The sequence below is a fragment of the Chiloscyllium plagiosum genome, unplaced genomic scaffold (assembly GCF_037043375.1).
Source record: "Chiloscyllium plagiosum isolate Xiang-an unplaced genomic scaffold, Cpla_swu_hap1 HiC_scaffold_13, whole genome shotgun sequence".
In the NCBI taxonomy this organism is placed as follows: Eukaryota; Metazoa; Chordata; class Chondrichthyes; order Orectolobiformes; family Hemiscylliidae; genus Chiloscyllium; species Chiloscyllium plagiosum.
In genome coordinates, this window is record NW_028270151.1 from 54,405,778 (window position 1) to 54,425,002 (window position 19,225).

At 38.5% G+C, this 19,225-nt stretch overlaps 1 protein-coding gene across 2 annotated transcripts in view; it reads left to right on the forward strand.

Moving 5' to 3' along the window:
- LOC122555904 (transient receptor potential cation channel subfamily V member 6-like) overlaps window positions 1–19,225 on the forward strand; it is a 124,899-nt gene that overhangs the window by 50,610 nt on the left and 55,064 nt on the right. For both annotated transcript variants that reach the window (XM_087993611.1, XM_043702170.2), the window contains one exon: window positions 13,764–13,886. In XM_087993611.1, the coding sequence (XP_087849737.1) occupies window positions 13,764–13,886 (123 nt within the window). The remainder of the gene's footprint in view (window positions 1–13,763; window positions 13,887–19,225) is intronic.

Sequence of the window (19,225 nt, forward strand, 5' to 3'; positions counted from 1 at the left end):
GCTGTCAGCCAAGAACACACCCTGCAAAAATAGATACATTAGGAAAAAGTCACACCTATTAATTGAAAGAAAGAAGGCTTCACCACAGTGATGGTTCTTTTTTATAATAGCTTTGAAAATATAACCAAGTTATCATCACAAGTTTCTAACAACCTGCGTACTACAAATGGTAGCGAGAACCCTTCATTTATACATTTGCCTCCATTCTTCAATAAAGCTGTTAAAGCTCGCTCAAAAACAAAATTGAGTATACATAACAAGTAGGATCCACAGGATTTAAACATCATAGCGTCTACATAATTCAGGACATATTCTTTTTCATTGTGCAAAGAATATTTCAGTAAAGTCCACAACCCAATTGGCATTCATCTTTATGGCTTTAGGCACAATTCCGTCTGTTAGTTCATTTTCTGAACCTTAACATGGTATATTCTAATTTAGAGACAATAAGCAAAATAATTTCTCTGTGTACTAACAATTCATCTAACTTCAGGTCAAAATTACTTTAGTTTCTTAAGCATGTTAATGGAATGCTTTTGAAACAGAGGCGTGCTGTACTTCTGCTAGATTTGACCTTCTTGAGATCTTTTACTTTCTCTTGGTCCCATTCCAAATCTGCTTTATTTAATTTCTTGTGTGATGTCATGGCTTCCTTGGAACTTTTATTTTCATTTCCAACATATTTAGACTCCAATGCAATTCACAAATTATATCCTTTTGATCGTCTTTTTTTTTCTTACTATTCTCCTCTGCTGATGAAAACATGTTTGCTACAGACACCCTGCATATTTGATTGATAGTCCGCTTCAAAATGATTTGAATCATTACGGATTGTGTCACTACACTGTATTGATTCACAGCAGATGAAGATGTACCAAGAAAGTTCTGCTTTATTTGCTTATCATCTAGTTTATCTGAGGAATACACGGCAGCCTTCTCCACACTTACATTTTCTTCCCACTGAAGCTCGAAAGGTGGCACTCTCAATTTCACCAGTTAATTTAAATATCTGCTGTTGTCTCTCTTATTTTCTGTTTCATGTTCACATTTGTAGTTTTTTCATTCAGCTTGGCAATTGCTCTGGTCAGTTCAGTTGCCTTTGTTTCAAAGTCATCTAAGGAACTCTTATGTAAGCTTGAAAGCTTCACTTGGGCATTACATTCACTTTGGAACTTTTCTTCCATGCTTACTGATTGTTCTTTAAGATTTTCCTTTGCTCGTTTTGAAGTCTGAACCTATTCTTTCTTGTTATTTTCACAGTATTGGAGTTTACAGTTTTCATTGTCTTTTTCATGATGAAGTTCTAGTAGTTCATCAGTCTTATATTTTAATTCGATGTTCGACCAACTGTTCTGAGCTCTTAGTGATTCCTGTTTCTGTCCAAGGTGTTTTCATGACACTTCTTAAAGACTATTGAATAATTGGAAGTTCATCAAGGTTTAATTGAAGATCTATCTTTGTTGAATTTGCTTCTACAAGTTTATTATTGAGATGTTTCAAGTTTTCATTCAAATGTTTTACTTCTTGTGACCAATGCTCAAATGTTGTCATTTGTTCATACTTTTCATTAGCAAAGTATTCTTAATTCTTGTCTACATTGATCAGTTTTCCTTTCAATTGCTCATCTTTGGCAATAATTAAACTTTTCATGTTTGGCCATAACAGCTTATAGGAGTTTACCTAGATCAGCAAGATAAAAGCTGCACCATAGTCATTGCCAAATGCTGGCCAGACCATTACCCCAAATAAAACAACCCCTTCAAGAGGTAAATGAGGAACAATTCCTGTAGTAATACCTTCCCTTGCTAAGTTACTTCATACTTTAATTCTGGACAAGGTACAGGTCCATAAATTCCATGAATATACCCATTATAGTAAGTCCCCATTTAAAGTCTCCCCACTGTATATCGTTTGGCTTTAACCATCATTGGCACAATAGTGCCATTGTATCAACTTCCATATCCGCCACAGATTCACCTGCACCTCCACCCACATTATCTACTGCATCCGCTGCAGCCGGTGTGGCCTCCTCTATATTGGGGAGACAGGCCGCCTACTTGCGGAGCGATTCAGAGAGCACCTCTGGGCCACCCGGACGAACCAACCCAATCACCCTGTAGCACAGCATTTCAACTCCCCCTCCCACTCCACCGAGGATATGCAGGTCATTGGACTCATCCACCGCCAAACCACAACAACGCGACGGTCGGAGGAGGAGCGTCTTATCTTCCGACTGGGAACCCTCCAACCACAGGGGATGAACTTGGACTTCACCAGTTTCTTCATCCCCCTCCCCCCACCTTGTCTCAGCCGAATCCCTCCAGCCCGGCACCGCCTTCCTGACCTGCAGTCTTCTTCTTGACCTCTCCGCCTCCACCCTACTCCGACCTATCACCCTCACCTTGACCTCTTTCCAACTATCACATTTCCAACGCCCCTCCTCCAAGTCCCTCCTCCCTACCTTTTATCTTCTCCTGCTGAACACTCTCTGCTCATTCCTGAAGAAGGGCATGTGCCCGAAACGTCGAATCTCCTGTTCCCTGGATGCTGCCTGACCTGCTGTGCTGTTCCAGCAATAAAGTTTCAGCTTTGATCTCCAGCGTCTGCAGACCTCACTTTCTCCTTGTATCTATTTAACATTGTCTGTTTTAACTTTAGCATTCTTTACAGTGGAGTTCTCCTTCTGTGGATTTCATTCTCATGTGGTTCTTAATAGCAATTTTACCCTGGCTCTCAGTCCTTCCAAACTCACTAGCAGCTCCATTCCCTCTTCGGCTGCTGGCTAAATTTCTAAACTCAGACTGATGTCCTGTGCTCCATCTAATGACAAGTATTGGTCAGTGCAGGTCATCCCAGCATTTCACCGAATACCTGCACCAACCAACTCCTGCTATAGGGTGGAGTCTTGCCAATCTAAAAGTCCAGTACTATATAGTGAGTTATTTTCTCTTCCATTGTATACCTATTCCTTTAAGATTTATTGATGTATTTATTTGACAAGTTACTTTACCTATTAATGCACAGTGCTACACATGTATGGTAGTGTTTCACCTTGTGCATTGCTTTCTCTAAATAAGAACCCAATACTGATTTTAACATTGATTCCAATACGATCCTATGATTCACTTAAAGTTGTTTCATTTACATTTGGGATTCTCAGGAGTGTTACCACAACTTTACATAAAGGCTTACTGTAATACTTTTTTTCTACCTAATCAACCATCTGAGTTATCGTGGTATGTCTAAAAATAATAACTTGTTTTGTTGTACAAGTAAGAGAATACTTCTCTTTTAGAGATAAAACATCAATAAGCTCCAGTAACATTAATCATTTTGATAATATTCATGGAAGAATACACTTGACTGTCCAGCGCTGCATTCCCAGTTTTAGTAGTTTCTGATGGAGTTGCTTGTACCATTATCACTGTTTTACCATTACACTTCTAACAATCAGTGTAAATGTATCCTATTCTGTTACAGTGGAAGCACTGACTTTTGGGGATCACTCCCACTTTCAGAACCTTCCATTCTGGTCAGGGGCAGGGAACACTTTGCATTTCCAGCTTGCTCCTCTTGTCCCTGGCTTGTTGCCTTCCTTTCACCCATTCATCTTTTATCCTTCTCTGGTTGATGAGTGTGTTGGAAAAAGGGTTTATTTTCGGGTGCAGACTTCTGCTTGAGCTCATAATCACCAACTATCTTAGCTGCTTAGCTCCATGTCACCCTTTCTGACTATCGTTCCCCCATATATCCTCCATAGCCACTCACCCAATATTGCACTATATACACATTTCATGCAATCCTTTGCTTCTCTACGTGCCCTTATAGAGGTAGGGAATGAATTTAAAGACACTCTTCAAATAGAAATACCTGCATGAAGCTTTTGTTTGTGGTGCCTACTTTATGTTTCCACATCCCACAGTCAGAGGTAAATTGTTTTATCCTTTCAAAGTCTATATATACGGCTTCTGGAGAATTTAAACTTTATCCCTATATGCTTCAGTTACCAAATTGTAAGCACTGACGATAATCTTTTATGCCATTGCATAATTTGGATTTCTCCTGAGAAAGCATAGTGTACAAACTTCATGAGTTTTACCTGCTTGTCTGCTTCACATTAACAGAATTCAGCTTTCTGTGGACAATTTACATTCTTTTGCAGTTCTTTTTTCAAATGTGATTGCCTCTGCATTGTCATCTTCACATTTTGAAACTACATGGGGAAATTCAGACAGCTCCATTCTTGGCCCCGAGGTGGTTGCAAATACTTTCTTCTTAGTATCTTCACTGAGTTCAGGGGGATGTTCCACTCTTATTTCAAGCATTTCAAATTGTAATTCTCGTAATCTCTCTTCTCTCTTGCTTATTATTTCTTCCTATTTTCCTTTTTTGTTCCGCTCTCCCGTATTTCTCTTTTCTGACTCTTCTTTTACTCTTTGAAAACCTTTATCTGTTGAAGTGAAACTGAAAGGGTTGTAGCTGAAGCTTGAAGATTGTTTAGATATCATCTAAACAGTAGTGGCCCTGGGAGTTGAATGACAATGCCAAACTTGAAGATGTATTCATAGTCACTACTTATCTAATGGATCACCATGGAGACAAGCTGTTATCAGCAGCACGAGAACCAGCAAGCAATCATTTCTCTTCACCTTCACAATCCCTAGAAGCAGATAGTCATAGGATCTCACGTATCTATACTTTGGAATCATGATAATTCGCTTGTTAGTTACGTCTGAATATGAATAAAAGAACCCGCAATATTTTTGAGATGTTGATGTTATTATACAACAGGAAGAGGTCATATGAAAGGTATAAATTTTGCCTGAACTGAAGCAGCAGCAACAGTTTTTTTAGAAATGAAACATTGGGGATCATTTTGAAAGGGAATATGGGAAATGTTTAGATTTGAGACTAAGTCCAAATCTTCTTCTGGGACAGGAAAAAAAACCCAATGTGTACGTTTACAGGTTTAAAAACATGCATCAACATGTATGTGACTTCACACACAGTTTTTGCTTTTTCTCACTGGTGTTGGCTTTGCAGTCCATTTTGCAAGATCTGCTGGAGCGATTGAGGATTGCAGACATAGAGACAAGACCGTTAAAAGACTTGTTCTCTAGCAAGGTATCCCTATACCACCTTCTTCACATTCTTCAAACTTACCTACATCTCATGTCTCCTGAGATCATCCATGTCACCCTTTCTGACTATCGTTCCCCCATATATCCTCCATCGCCACTCACCCTATATTGCACTATATACACATTTCATGCAATATCAATGAAAAATGCTACAAATTCCTTAGAGGAAAATAAACCTAATTTCATCTATGGAAGACTCCATACCACTGATGCTGAGAGAAAGAGAAATTATTCTTCCATGTGAAAAACCTAATACTTGAAACACTATTAGGTAGGAACAAACCAAATCCATAACAAAGGGACACTCTGTTATCACAATATCTTGAAATGGTCATTTATTCTCAAAGGAATGAGATAACTACTTTGCTGAAAGCTAAATAAACCCTTGACACTCAGCCAAGCATTAGTAATGGCCACAGCTGTCCAAATGATGGACTTATTTTCAGCGAGACAAGGCCATGAGGTGCTAATTTGAACTTAAAGAAGAATATCTATCAATTAACTGTTTAAGGGAAACGGAGCCTGTTTCGATGGTGCATGTTTTAAGTGTCAAAGCCATTTTTAAAAAAATCAACCAGAGATGTTTACATCACAGCAGAAAAGAGGATAGCAAAGGTTGACAGGCCACTTTGTAACATTTGTCATTGCATTGTAATGCCTTCTCCATCGGAAAAACATTGTAATGCACAGAAATTATACACAAGGCTGATCAATGTAAGGAGCAACTTATCTTTAAAGGCCAGATTTCTATGATGAACCATTACAATAAAAATTCATTTACATTACGATACATCACCTAACAATGACATTTGAAATATGCAAACACTTAGATGTCAGAATATTCAAGACTCCTCAATAGACTTTACGTTTACTTTATGTAAATCTGGCATGTTTTTAATAGCCTTCCAAAATCTCATGCCATCAGGTGAAAAGCATATTTGGGAGGAAATATTTAAAATGGGTGACACAACCTCACTGAAGGGGCCTCTTCACTGAAGGGGTTTCTGCAAAAGAGACCAGAGAAAAATGGTGTCAGGCGAGAAATATGGAGGAAGGACTGATTTCCTCCAAAACGTATATCCATTTGGCTACATGAAACTGAGATGCAGTTTCATGCCCTGATAAAAAGTTGGCCCCAAGAGGGAAAGAAAACAAGTTAGTGAAATAAGAGGAGAAGGTTTAGTTGGAGTCCTATTCAAGCAAAAAGAAAAAAAAAGGTTTATAAAGAGTTAAACAGTAACAACATTGGAATTGAAGAAACATACAATGTGAGAAAAATGTGAATATGAGTACTGATGCATAGTTATGTAATAATTGTGTGATAAGAGGCTTCAATACAAATTTGTAGCACTAGAATCAATCATAATAATGGAAGAAAAAATCTAATAGCTGTAGTATTCATAATATTTTCAGGAGAGATAGAACATAAGAACATAATAACTAGGAGCAGAAGTAGGCCATCTGGCCCTTCGAGACTACTCCACCATTCAAGAAGATCATGGCTGATCTTTTCATGGCCGCAGTTCCACTTACCCTCTTTCTCACTGTAACCCTTAATCCCTTCATTGTTCAAAAGAATATCTATCTTAGCTTTAAAATCTTTACTGAAGTAGCGTCAACTACTTCACTGGGCAGGAAATTCCACAGATTCACAATGCTCTGGATGAAGAAGTTCCTTCTCAATTCAGTCCTAAGACTGCTCCCCCTAATTTTGAGGCTATACCCTCTTGTCCTAATTTCATCTGCCAGTGGAAACATCCTCTCTACATTTATCTATTCCCTTCAAAATTTTATATGTTTCTACAAGATCCCCCTCATTCTTCTAAATTCCAGTGAATATAATCACAGCCTATTCAGGAAGGGCAATGTGGATTTGATACTTTAAGTTGCTATGATCTGATCCAATAGTATGATGTGACAGCTATTAGAGAAATATGGTTTCAGAATGATATAGATTACCACTGGAATATTGAAAGTTTTATGACATTCAGGAAGAACAGAAAGCTAAGAAAAGATGGAGGATTGCTGTTAATTAAATAAATAAGCACAAGAGAGAGGGATGACCCAAATCTGGGAAACCAAAATGTTGAAGGACTTTGTGTCAAGATGAGAAATGATAAAAGCAAGAAATCTCCTGCATGAGTGATTTTCAGACTCCTAACAGTAACCACATGGTAGGATGGAGCATAAAAGAAGAATTGATAGGGGTGAGTCAGAAAGATACACAAATATATTTTATTTTATTCTTTCAGAAGAACAGAAAATCAGATGGGTAAAAATAGTCTAGATAAGGAGCTCATAGAATATTTCTGGATTGTCTAATAATCATTTAAGTATGAATAACAATATTAATAGTAAAAGATTAGTGAATGATACTGTGGGACCCATCAAGAACAAGCAGGAACAAAAACAAATTGCTGGAAAAGCTCAGCATGTCTTTCAGAATCTGTGGAGAGAAATCAGAGTTAACATTTCTGGTCGAGTGACCCTTCCTCAGAAACAAGCAGGATAAACTGCTCTTTGAAGCAAAGGGTATGTTAGCATTACTAAATGAGTACTTTGCTTCTGGATTTACCAAATTAAAAATGACCAAGTGGCTTAGTTGAAAATGTAGGTGTTGAGCACTCCGTGTTGAGAAGCTGGCAGGTCTGCATGCGATGCATCCTAGATTGTTGAGATAGGTAAGGGAGTAAATTGCAGAGCCATTGACAGAAATTTTCTAGGTCTCTCTGAACACAGGATTAATCCTGGGGGACTGGAGGATTGCAAATGTGATGCCATTATTTAAGAAAGAGGCAAAGGATAACACAGGAAGTTACAGATCTGTCAGCTTCACAGCTGGTGGAGGCCATAATATGGGATGAGATAAATATGCACCTTGAGAAAAATAACTTAATACTAAACAGTCAACATGAATTTGTCAAAGGTTGGTATTGTCTGACAAATTTGATTTGAGTTCTTTGAGGTGACACAGGCAGTGGATGAGGGCAGTGCTGGGGCATGTTGTATATTTGGACTTGCTAAAAGCATTTGACACAGTGCCACACAGCAGGCTGGTTCACAAATTAGAAATGATTGAGATTGATGGGTCCTTGACAGCATGAATTAGAAGTTGGCTAAAAAAACCCAGAAAGCAGAGTTGGGCATTTCTGAGATTGGAGACTAGTTGAATGTAATGTTCCCAAGGGATCTGAGTTGAGACTCTTGCTTTCACTCATTTATATAAATGATTTGGAAATGGGTGTTGAGGGGAATCTCTAAATCTCAGATAATACTTGGCTATGGAGAATAGTGAATTGTGTGAATGGTCCTGAGTGACTTCAAAGGGAGATTGACAAGTTGGCCAAATGGGCAGATGCCTGGCAGCTGAATTCCAATGCAGTGAAATGTAATTCATTTTTGTCAAAGAAATGTGGAGAGATAATATGGACTCAATGGTACAAATTTGAGGGGCGTACCAGAGCAGAGGGACCTCAGTTCACGTGCATGATTCTCTAAGAGATCAGGCAAGTTGAAAAGATTGTAGGACTTGAAAAGATCAAAAGACTTATAGGATCCTTGGGTTTATAAGTAGAGGCATAGAGTATAAAAGCAAGCAAGTGATGCACACCTCTACAAATCACTGGTCAGACCACATTTGGAGTATTGTGTTCAATTTTTGGCACCTTGTTCAAGGAAGAATATTAAAGCCCTGGAGAGAGGGCAAAGGAGATTTACTGGAATGAGAGATTTTAGATACAAGTAAAGATTAGAGAAATTTGGCTTATTATCATTGGTGCAGAGAAGATTAAAAGGTGACCTTATTAAGGTGTTCAAAATTATGACTCCATAACATTTTAATAAGATAAATAAGGATATTCTACTTCCACTGGCTATGTCAGTAACTAGGGGTCACGATTACAAGATTGCCAGCAACTGAGCTAGGAATGAGATGAGGAGGAACTTCTTTAGTCAAAGTATATTTAGTATTTGGAATCTACTGCCAGGGAAAGTAGTGGAGGCAATTCCAAATGAAGTTTCAAAAGAGACCTGAATATATATTTGAAAGTGAGATAGGGCTAGAGAATGGGATGAGCTAGGTAGCTTTCTCGGGAGCCGGTATAGACATGATGGGTCAAATGCCTTCCTTCTGTCTTTTAAAATTCTAGTGTTCTATGATTCATTGTAGAGTTTCTAGAACAGCATGTTTTAGAGTATAAGAGAAAGCTAGCTGGAAATATAAAAGCAAATAGTAAGAGTTTCTATAGATCTTAATTAAGAACAAGTGTTAACAATGTGAGTGTTGATCAACATAAAGTAAGTCTGGGGAATTAATATTGGAAAATAAGGAGATAGCAGATGAATTGAAGAGATATTCTGCAATGGTCTGCACGATGAAGTTATCACTATCGATGATTTGAGTAAATGCCAGAAATTTCTGTAAGTCAGCTAGGACTCTAGAAAATTACAATTATGAAGTACTGAGCAAATTGTTGGAGGTATGGAATGATAAGGCCCTGGCCCTGATGGACTTTATCTGAAGATCTTAATCAACATAGCTAGTAGCTTATGTAGAGCTTTCTATTTTCTGATGTTCCATAGATTCCATAGGAAGGTTGCATTGGACTAGAAAATCACAGATGCAATTCCTTTATTCAAAAATGATGAGAGTAAAAAGCAGGTAGTAACAGGACAGTTAGCTTAATATCTACCATAGAGATGTTAGAAGCTATTCATAATATGTTAAAGCAGGACACTTAAAAAAGAAATTCAAGGTCATCAGGCATGTTGTTCAGCAGAAGGGAAATCCTATTTCACCAACTTATTGGAGGTCTTTGTAGAAGTAATAAGCTGTGAATGAAAGGATGTTCTGTACTTAGATTTCCAGAAGGCATTTGATAAAGTGCCACATCAAGAAAAGTAAAAGCCCCAAATGTAGGGGGTAATCTATTGACAAGGATGGAACAGTGGGTAGTTAAAGGAAACAGAATAGGCATACATAGACCATTTTCTAGTTGGCAAGATCTAATGAGTGCTATGTCATGGGTCAGTGCTGGGGCTTCAATGATTTACAATTTATATAGACTCATAGAGTCACAGAGATGTACAGCATGGAAACAGACCCTTCGGTTCAACCTGTCCATGCCGACCAGATATCCCAACCCAATCTAGTCCCACCTGCCAGCACCCGGCCCATATCCCTCCAAACCCTTCCTATTCATATACCCATCCAAATGCCTCTTAAATGTTGCAATTGTACCAGCTTCCACTATATCATCTGGCAGCTCATTCCATACAAGTACCACCCTCTGCATGAAAAGGTTGCCCCTTAGGTCTCTTTTATATCTTTCCCCTCTCATCCTAAACCTATGCCCTCCAGCTCTGGACTCCCCGACCCCAGGGAAAAGACTTTGTCTATTTATCCTATCCATGTCCCTCATAATTTTGTAAGGTCACCCCTCTATAAGGTCACCCCTCAGCTTCCGACGCTCCAGGGAAAACAGCCCCAGCCTGTTCAGCCTCTCCTTGTAGCTCAGATCCTCCAAACCTGGCAATATCCTTGTAAATCTTTTCTGAACCCTTTCAAGTTTCACAACATCTTTCTGATAGGAAGGAGACCAGAATTGCATGCACTATTCCAACAGTGGCCTAACCAATGTCCTGTACAGCCGCAACATGACCTCCCAACTCCTGTACTCAATACTCTGACCAATAAAGGAAAGCATAACAAACGCCTTCTTCACTATCCTATCAACCTGCGACTCCACTTTCAAGGAGCTATGAACCTGCACTCCAAGGTCTCTTTGTTCAGCAACACTCCCTAGGACCTTACCATTAAGTGTATAAGTCCTGCTAAGATTTGCTTTCCCAAAATGCAGCACCTTGCATTTATCTGAATTAAACTCTATCTGCCACTTCTCAGCCCATTGGCCCATCTGTTCCAGATCCTGTTGTAATCTGAGGTAACCCTCTTCGCTGTCCACTACACCTCCAATTTTAGTGTCATCTTCAAACTTACTTACTGTACCTCTTATGCTCGCATCCAAATCATTTATGTAAATGACAAAAAGTATGGAACCAAAGTGATAGTTGCAAATGTGCAATATGTAAATGACAAAAAGTAAGAAACCAAAGTGATAGTTGCAAAATGTGCTATCCTCAAATTGGATGTAGAAAGGTGTGTGGAATTCTCTGCCACAGAAAATGATTGAAGGGATTAGATGTAGTTTGTCATGCTAGCGGGATCAAAGAGTATGAGGAGAAAGTGGGAACAAGGCACTGAGTTGGATGATCAGCCATGATCATATTGAATAGTGGAGTAGGTTCAAAGGGCTGACTGGCCTATTCCTGCTCCTGCATCCTATGTTTCTGGGATGTTTCCACACAAAGGTCACAATTTAAAAATAAAGAGTCACCTATTTGAGACAGCTGAGAAGTGTTTCTCATTGAGTGTTGAGAAACTTTGGAACTCTGTTCCTCAGAAGATATGGAAGCAGATTCTTTGAATATTTTTAAGGCAGAGCTGGGTAGATTCCTGACAGGCAATGAGATAAACGTTCATCAGTGATTGGTGGAAGTGTGCAGCAATCAGGTCAGCCATGATCTTATTGAATGGAGGAGCTGGCTCAAGTGGGCTGCTATTGCTCAGAATTTGGATGTTTGTTCATTGTCCATATGGATGAAGATGAGAAATTAAAAGGGAAAATCTGCAACTTTTGCTATGCTGGCAAGTACACTTCACTAGATTGTTTAATTTCCACTGAAGGATGAATTTGCAGGCAATTGACATGTATATTATTGCCCTGTATTTCTTACATGTGAACTTAACTAGCCAAAAAAAAGGAATAGCTACAGTGAGGAAAGTTTTTATTGTAAATGCACCCATGACTTCTTCACAGATCAGTATAACTCTAGTCCAGCAAGCAATGTAATTTATTTCCTGAAATATAGTATTGAAAAAAAATGAGAAAGAAAGGGCAAGAATTAAAGAGGCTTGATGCAAGGCTAGAAAAGGCTAATGAAGATTGAAAGGAAACATTGTTGAAATGGAGAAGTATATGGTCCTGAGACAGAAACAAACAAATCTCCCAAATTAACTCGAGAAAAAACATAGCAAACTGACAAATAAGCAGCAGGTATTTTTAATATGTCTCTAGAAGGTGAAAGGAGATTGCATCAAGATTTAGAATTCCATGGATGAATTGATTAAAACTAAACAGAATTTAAAATATCAAATAATTTTTGGAATATATCAAACATGGGGAAGGGAAGAAGAAAGTTGGAAAGTTTGAAAGAAAATAGGAGAAAGACAAACCAATAAAGCAGGTGATCTAAGACTATAGAACTCTTATAAGCAGATTAAATGTAAAGAGATGAAAGAGGATAGGACAAGGTGAAAGTCTATTTGTGAATGTTAAAAAATCTGATTTTGCATTGATTTTTACAGTTAATGTTTCACAACATTGGAGCATTTTGAGGAAGTGACAGATTAGCAAATCAAATGAAACATCTAGTGTGAATGGATTTTCAGAATAAGTAGGTGGCTTATAAACTTGTTATAAAAATATAGGTACATGTTATTGGATGAAATATAATGGAATAAATAGAAAACTGGTTGAAAGATAAGAAAGATAGATTTGGAGTTAAGTGGCTGTTGCTCATAGTTGAAGTTGAAAATAAACTTGGATGTGAAGATGGCAATCTTGACGTTTGCTGACAACACAAAGGTGGAGGATTTGGCATTAAGTGGATTAGTGGAATGGAATCACAGTGCTTTATATACATAAAATGTTGTCATATATTTTGTGGGAGGCAAAAACATGAAATGGAAATTTGGCTAAATAGAATGACATTGTATGGATGAAGTTAAAACTCACACAACACCAAGTTGTAGTCCAACAGGTTTATTTGAAAGTACTAGCTTTCAGACTGCTGCTGTTTCATCAGGGAGCTGAAGGAGCTACGAACAGCGCTCTGAAAGCCAATACTTCTAAATAAACCTGTTGGACCATAATTGGCGTTCTGTGATTTTTAACTTTGTCAACCCCAGTCCAACACCAGCACCTCCCCATCATTATATGGATGGCCAGACAGACCTAAAAGTTTAGGTGCACTATTCCCTGAAAATGTGAAAGCACATAAATAGCTCCATAGTCAAGGGCAATATAACTTGAGTGATTAAAGTGGCAATTATTGCAACTTCTAAAGTATTTACACGATTGAAGTAGAGGAAGATTCCAAGCTATGGTGAGAGAGCAAGACACTGATATTTGTTTTCGATCATTGTCATTAAAAATGAGCACAGGTACAATGAGTTGAATGCCCTCCTTCTGTAATGTAAGCTTTAGTGATTTAAACACCCCATTATCCATGCCCATGCAAACCTGATAGAACACTAGGAACAGACCGATGACACAAATTTTCTTAACAATTTTATATGTTCCTATATAATGGAGGAGCCTTGTAAATTTGTTATTGTTCCTAGTACTTACAGAAGAGAGGACTAACAGGAATAAATAGTTTTATTCAGGCAATAGGAAAGCAAAATCATACTTTTCCAAAGACTGTGCTAGTTATCTTTCCTGTTTTATACTGTGATGGATGCATATCTATGCTTTTAAATCTTACCTTGTTATATTATAGGTGCTGTTGGAGAAACTGTGTTACATGTTGCAGCATTATATAACAGTAAGGAAGCTGCAATTATATTGCTCAATGCCTTTCCATTCTTAATTGATGAACCAATTGACTGCGAGATGTACAAGGGTAAGTGGCTGTAATCTTTGATTAAAATATCAGAACAAGATATACCCATCTATCAGAAAGTCATTTGTAAAATGGACACTGTGGTTTTATTTAACTTCAAATACTTTTCCTTATTAGAAGTTCAGCTTAGTCAGTGTATACTCACCTACTATATGGTGCAGAAAAGTAACAGTGACCATATTGTATCAATGTTGTCAAGGGCGAAAAGCCAAATGTGCACAGCATCAGATTCTGTATGAAGTTTTAGTGATAATGGTCTAGGAGGAAAATGTTACTTTTACAAACAAAGGTCACTTTCTTTCTTCTTCCTCTGTCTTTGTCAACCACTCTGAATTCCTGTTCTTTTGTAAGTTTCTGTAATAGGTCATTATTATCCCACTTTGCGTCCTCCACTCTTTGCCCTATCCATCCCAGCCCTTCACCCAACTTGCTTTCCTCAGAGGTTCGACCAAAACTCTGGATGTACCTTGAAGTCTGGATCCATTACAGGTTGCTTCCCTCAGGATCATTCCAGGTGGCGCTGGTGAGTTAAATGGTCAACAGTTGCCGGAGAAAGGACTTCCTCCCCAGTCGGGCCGGAAAGTCACTTTAATTGAATTAACAGTCTGACAAGCATTAAGTGGCTGTGGGGGCCAAACACAACATCCCATATTTGGTTACAGCATTAGGACAATGGAATACTAATTATAAATGATGGTCAGTTGATTTGTGACTGTGTATTTCGTTTTCTTCATCTCTGTGTCATTGACATTACCAGTCAACCACTCTTGTTTCTCCTTTTAACTTTATCACCTTAGCATTTGATTCTTGCCTTCTTCCTGGGTGACTGTTCAATCTCTAACAGGAATCTTTGATGTCCTGTTTAATCTCCAGTTAAGCTTCAAATTCCATATCCAAAAGAGTGATATTGTAATTTCGCTCATTTGGATATGTTAACTTCTCCAATCTCCTCTTTATTGCCCTCCCAACTCCACTTCCACAACCAACACCCACTGCCACACCATAGTTTCCAGTGTAACTGGAATATTACCATCTTTGCTCGATCCAAAATAATGTCCTATTCATCTGTCATCCCTATCATTCCCAGCTTAAACAGGTTCCCCATCACTATGTGTACTGATTTCAAAATCTTCATCTCCAAATCCCTCCATGGCTTTGAACCTCCCTGCATATATCCTGTATCCTTCCATTTATTCATTGTTCATCTATTCCTGATCGACCATGTTTTTCCCTTACTGATTTGTCAGCTGTGTCATGACCCTCCACCACTCTGTTTGAAATCCCTTTATTTGATTTAATTCATCCTCATCTTCCAAAGCTCCTTAAAGTCTACTCCTTCAAATTTGCCTCAGTCATCTCCTGTAGTTTCCTCCATGTCTTGCTTGGGTCCTAAACCATGAAATACTTTGAGACAGTTTTCTGTACTGAAATAACTTTATTAGGAATAGGAAAGTGAATGATTTCTTACATAAACTTCAAGAACACCAAGATCAGGTATAGCCCAGCAATCAGGACGGTGACATTTCCTAAATTTTGTGCCCAAGTATAGAAGATGAGAGGAGTATAGGATATTTCAAATTCCAATCACAATAATCCTTGTGACGTTTCTGACTGACTTTGCCAATTCAGTTACAACTGGGGCAGCTTTATATTGTGTAACTAGTACTATCAGGAACTGGGTGCCCTATTCAATTCATTTTATGAAGACCCTAAGAGTGAATAATAATCAATTCCCTATCAGTTGGAGTTAAGTTTAACCCTAGAGAAATGCACTGTGAAGTATCATATTATCATCCAGGTTTTTTCAGAAATTATATCATGATAATGTGACCTTAGATAGAGTAATTATTCATGAGCAAGAAAATTGCTGTAAAATAAGAGCCTATCTTAAGGCCAAACTTGAATAAAAGATTTGTATTTCTTTGGTTGTTTCTCTAAAAATATTTGTATGTTCAGTAAATAAAGGACTTTTCAAGACATTTTATTGGGCTGTATATATTTATTTTGACATCTGAATTATGAATAATGTGTTATCAGTAATTAAAACCATTAATATTTTGAAACCAAATTAATGTGTGCATTTTCACAAGTTTTTAAATCTGTGCCATGAAGACTTCCAACTTTGCATTACTAGTTCAAAGTTCTTGTTACAGTGAATACACAGAAGTGCTTGTTGATATAGGGTAGGATTGTCATTCCTGGGTTTTGATTCTTCCTTCAGGATTAAATACAGGTCAGGGAACTGAGAAATGTGAGCAACAGAGAAATTTTTGGAGGATGTGATCAGTTACGTAGTTACCTTTGGGAGTCCTGTCCAGTGTTGATGTAGGGAAGGCTATAAAGTCTGGAAGGTTAGTCAGAGGGTAATCGACAGTGAAAGATTACCAACCCCACCATCAGACGTGATGTTGCTAAATTATGAAGGGGAGTACAAATGCATCTCTATTACTGTTTGCTGATCACAAAAGAGGTAAATGGTGAAGAGTGGAAGAGATTGGACATGGGGGGATAATCTACTACAGTATTGCAGACAGTTACAAATAGGGAGGAGGTGACATCATAGTAATGTCACTAGACAAGTAAATCCATGGGCTAAGACTAATGCTCGGGTTCAAATCCAACCACTGCAGCTGATGGAATTTAAATTCAATGAATAAATCCTGAATTAAAAGCTGGTCTTGCTAATATTGACCATCAATCATTGTAAAGTCCATCTGGTTCATTGATATCATTTAAGCAAGCAAAACTGCTGTCCTAACACGGTCTGGCCTACATGAGGTTCCAGAAACACAGCAATATAGATGAATCTTAACCGTCCTCTGAAATGGTTTTGCAAGCCAATTACTTCAAAGGTGATTAGGATAGGCATGATTGCTGGCATTGCCAGAGATACCTTCATGCCATGAAAGGAAAAGAAAAGTTATGTTAAGGCTGAAGTTTTTCCACATTGAATGAAGTCTCTGCCTCTAATACTACCTGATCTGCTGCTGGGAGGGTGTCAGTGCTTCTTAGAAGAGCAAATGTGATAGGTACCAATGGAAATTCAGTTAACAGAGTGCCCTCAAATAAGCACCGGGGGGTCCAACTTGTTACTGGTCTAGGGGATGCGAAGCATTTCCCCCCATTATTCAAACTCCTTTATAAAATCTTGGAGGCAGGAAGATATCATGGAGTTGGTCCAAAAGGGTGTCTTTCTGTCTTTTTTGGGCTTCTCCACCTTTGACCCATCTGTAGTCCTGTATTCATAGGCCATTGAAAATTCAGCCCATAATATTAGCTCAAATAATTTTCTATAGCAGAAAGGCATTCACATTATTTAATTGTTTTTTTTTTGCAAATTATTAATTCGTGTAGTGAAAATGATGGATCAAGTCATGAAGTTATACAGTACAGAAACAGGCCCTTTGGTCCAACTCATCTATGCCAACCATGTTTCCCAAACTAAACTAGTTTCATTTGCCTGCATGTGGCCTACATCCCTCTAAACCTTTCCTATTCATGTAACTATCCAAATATCTTTTAAATGTTGTAATTGTACCTGCATCTCCACTTCCTCTGGCAGTTCATTCCATATAGGAACCACCCTATGTGTGGGAAAAAATTGTATGTCAGGTCCCCTTAAATCATTCTTTGAAATTTTTCTCCTTTTTCCTTAAAATTGCGTCCTCTAGTTTTGAACTCTCCAACTCAAGGGAAAAGACCTCTGGTGTTCACCTTTTCTATGCCCCTCATGATTTTATGAACCTCTATAAGGTCACCAATCAACCTCCTATGCTCCAGTTTCTCCTTTGTAATTCAAACCTTCTAGCTCTGATAACATGCTTGCAAATCTCTTCTGCACCTTTTCCAATTTAATAATATCCTTCTTAATGCAGGGTAACAGGAACTGTACATAGTACACAGTGGCCTCACAACTCAATGACTTAGCATCTGCAGCCCTCTGCAGCAATGATACACCACCCTCCTCCTCCTCCTCAGTTTTAAAGGGTCAATCCTTCACTCTGAGGCTGTCCCTCGTGTCCTCGCCCTATTGATATTGCCATCTAGTTTACCTGTTACACAAATGCACTGCATCAGGACTGAAGCTTGAGAAGGAAGTGCTATGGTAATGATATAAGAACTGTCATCCACTAAGACAGAAGAAGAATTAATGGGTTAAGCAATTTGTTAAAAAAAAGTCTAAAAAAAAATCACATCTTAAAAGAGGTAAACAGTCTCAAAGTCGAGGGAGAAGAGGCAGAATATTGAATTCTAGGAATCTGACTTCAGGAAAGGACAGTAAGGACTGGGGAGGGGACAGAAACCATTAAATGGTTGTGGGAGTGACAGTCAGGATTAGGTCGTGGACCCTCAAAGTTCAACCTCGTAGAACATAGAACATGACAGCGCAGTCAAGGCCTTTTGGCCCTTGATGTTACGCCGACCTGTGAAACCAATCTGAAGCCCACCTTACATACACGATTAAATTTTATCCATATGTTAATCTAATGACCATTTAATTTCCCTTAAAGTTGACAAGTCTACTAATATTGCAGGCAGGGTGTTCCACACCCTGACTACTCTCTGAGTAAAGAAACTACCTCTGACATCTGTCCTATATCTATCACCCCTCAATTTAAAGCCATGCCCCCTCGTGCTAGCCATTACCATCCGAGGAAAAAGGCTCTCGCTGTCCAATCTATCTAATCCTCTGATTTCTTTTATGTCACAATTAAGTTGTCCCTCAGCCTTCTTCTCTCCAATTAAAACAGCCTCAAGTGCCTCAGCCTTTCCTCATAAGACCTTCCCTCCATACCAAGCAACACCCTAGTAAATCTCCTCCTGACTCTTTCCAAAACTTCCACATCCTTCCTATAATTGACGACCAGAACTATACATAATACTCTATGGGAGAAGGTCAGGTTTCTATTATTTTGTGGGATACAGGCATCACCACCTCTGCCCATTAAGTTGTCTGGGGGCAGTTAAGAATCAACCACATTTTATAGGGCTGGGATCATGTGTGGGCCAGGTAAGGTAGGTAGATTTCCTTCTCCAAAGGACATTGGTGAACCAGCTGGGTTTGAATTACAATCAACAATGTTTGAAACATAAAACATTATTTGGGAACTTGACATGATAGATACAGAAAGGTTGTTTCCCTTGGTGGGAAGAGTCCAGGACAAGAAGGTATAATATTGAAGTAAGATGTTGCCCATTTAAGCCTGAGATGAGCAGTGTTCCCTCTCATACTAATGAAAACATCTTCTCTACATCCACTCTATCCTGGCTTCTCAGTGTGCTGTAAGTTTCAGTCAAATCTCCCTTCATTGTTCTAAACTCCATTGACTAAAGACCCA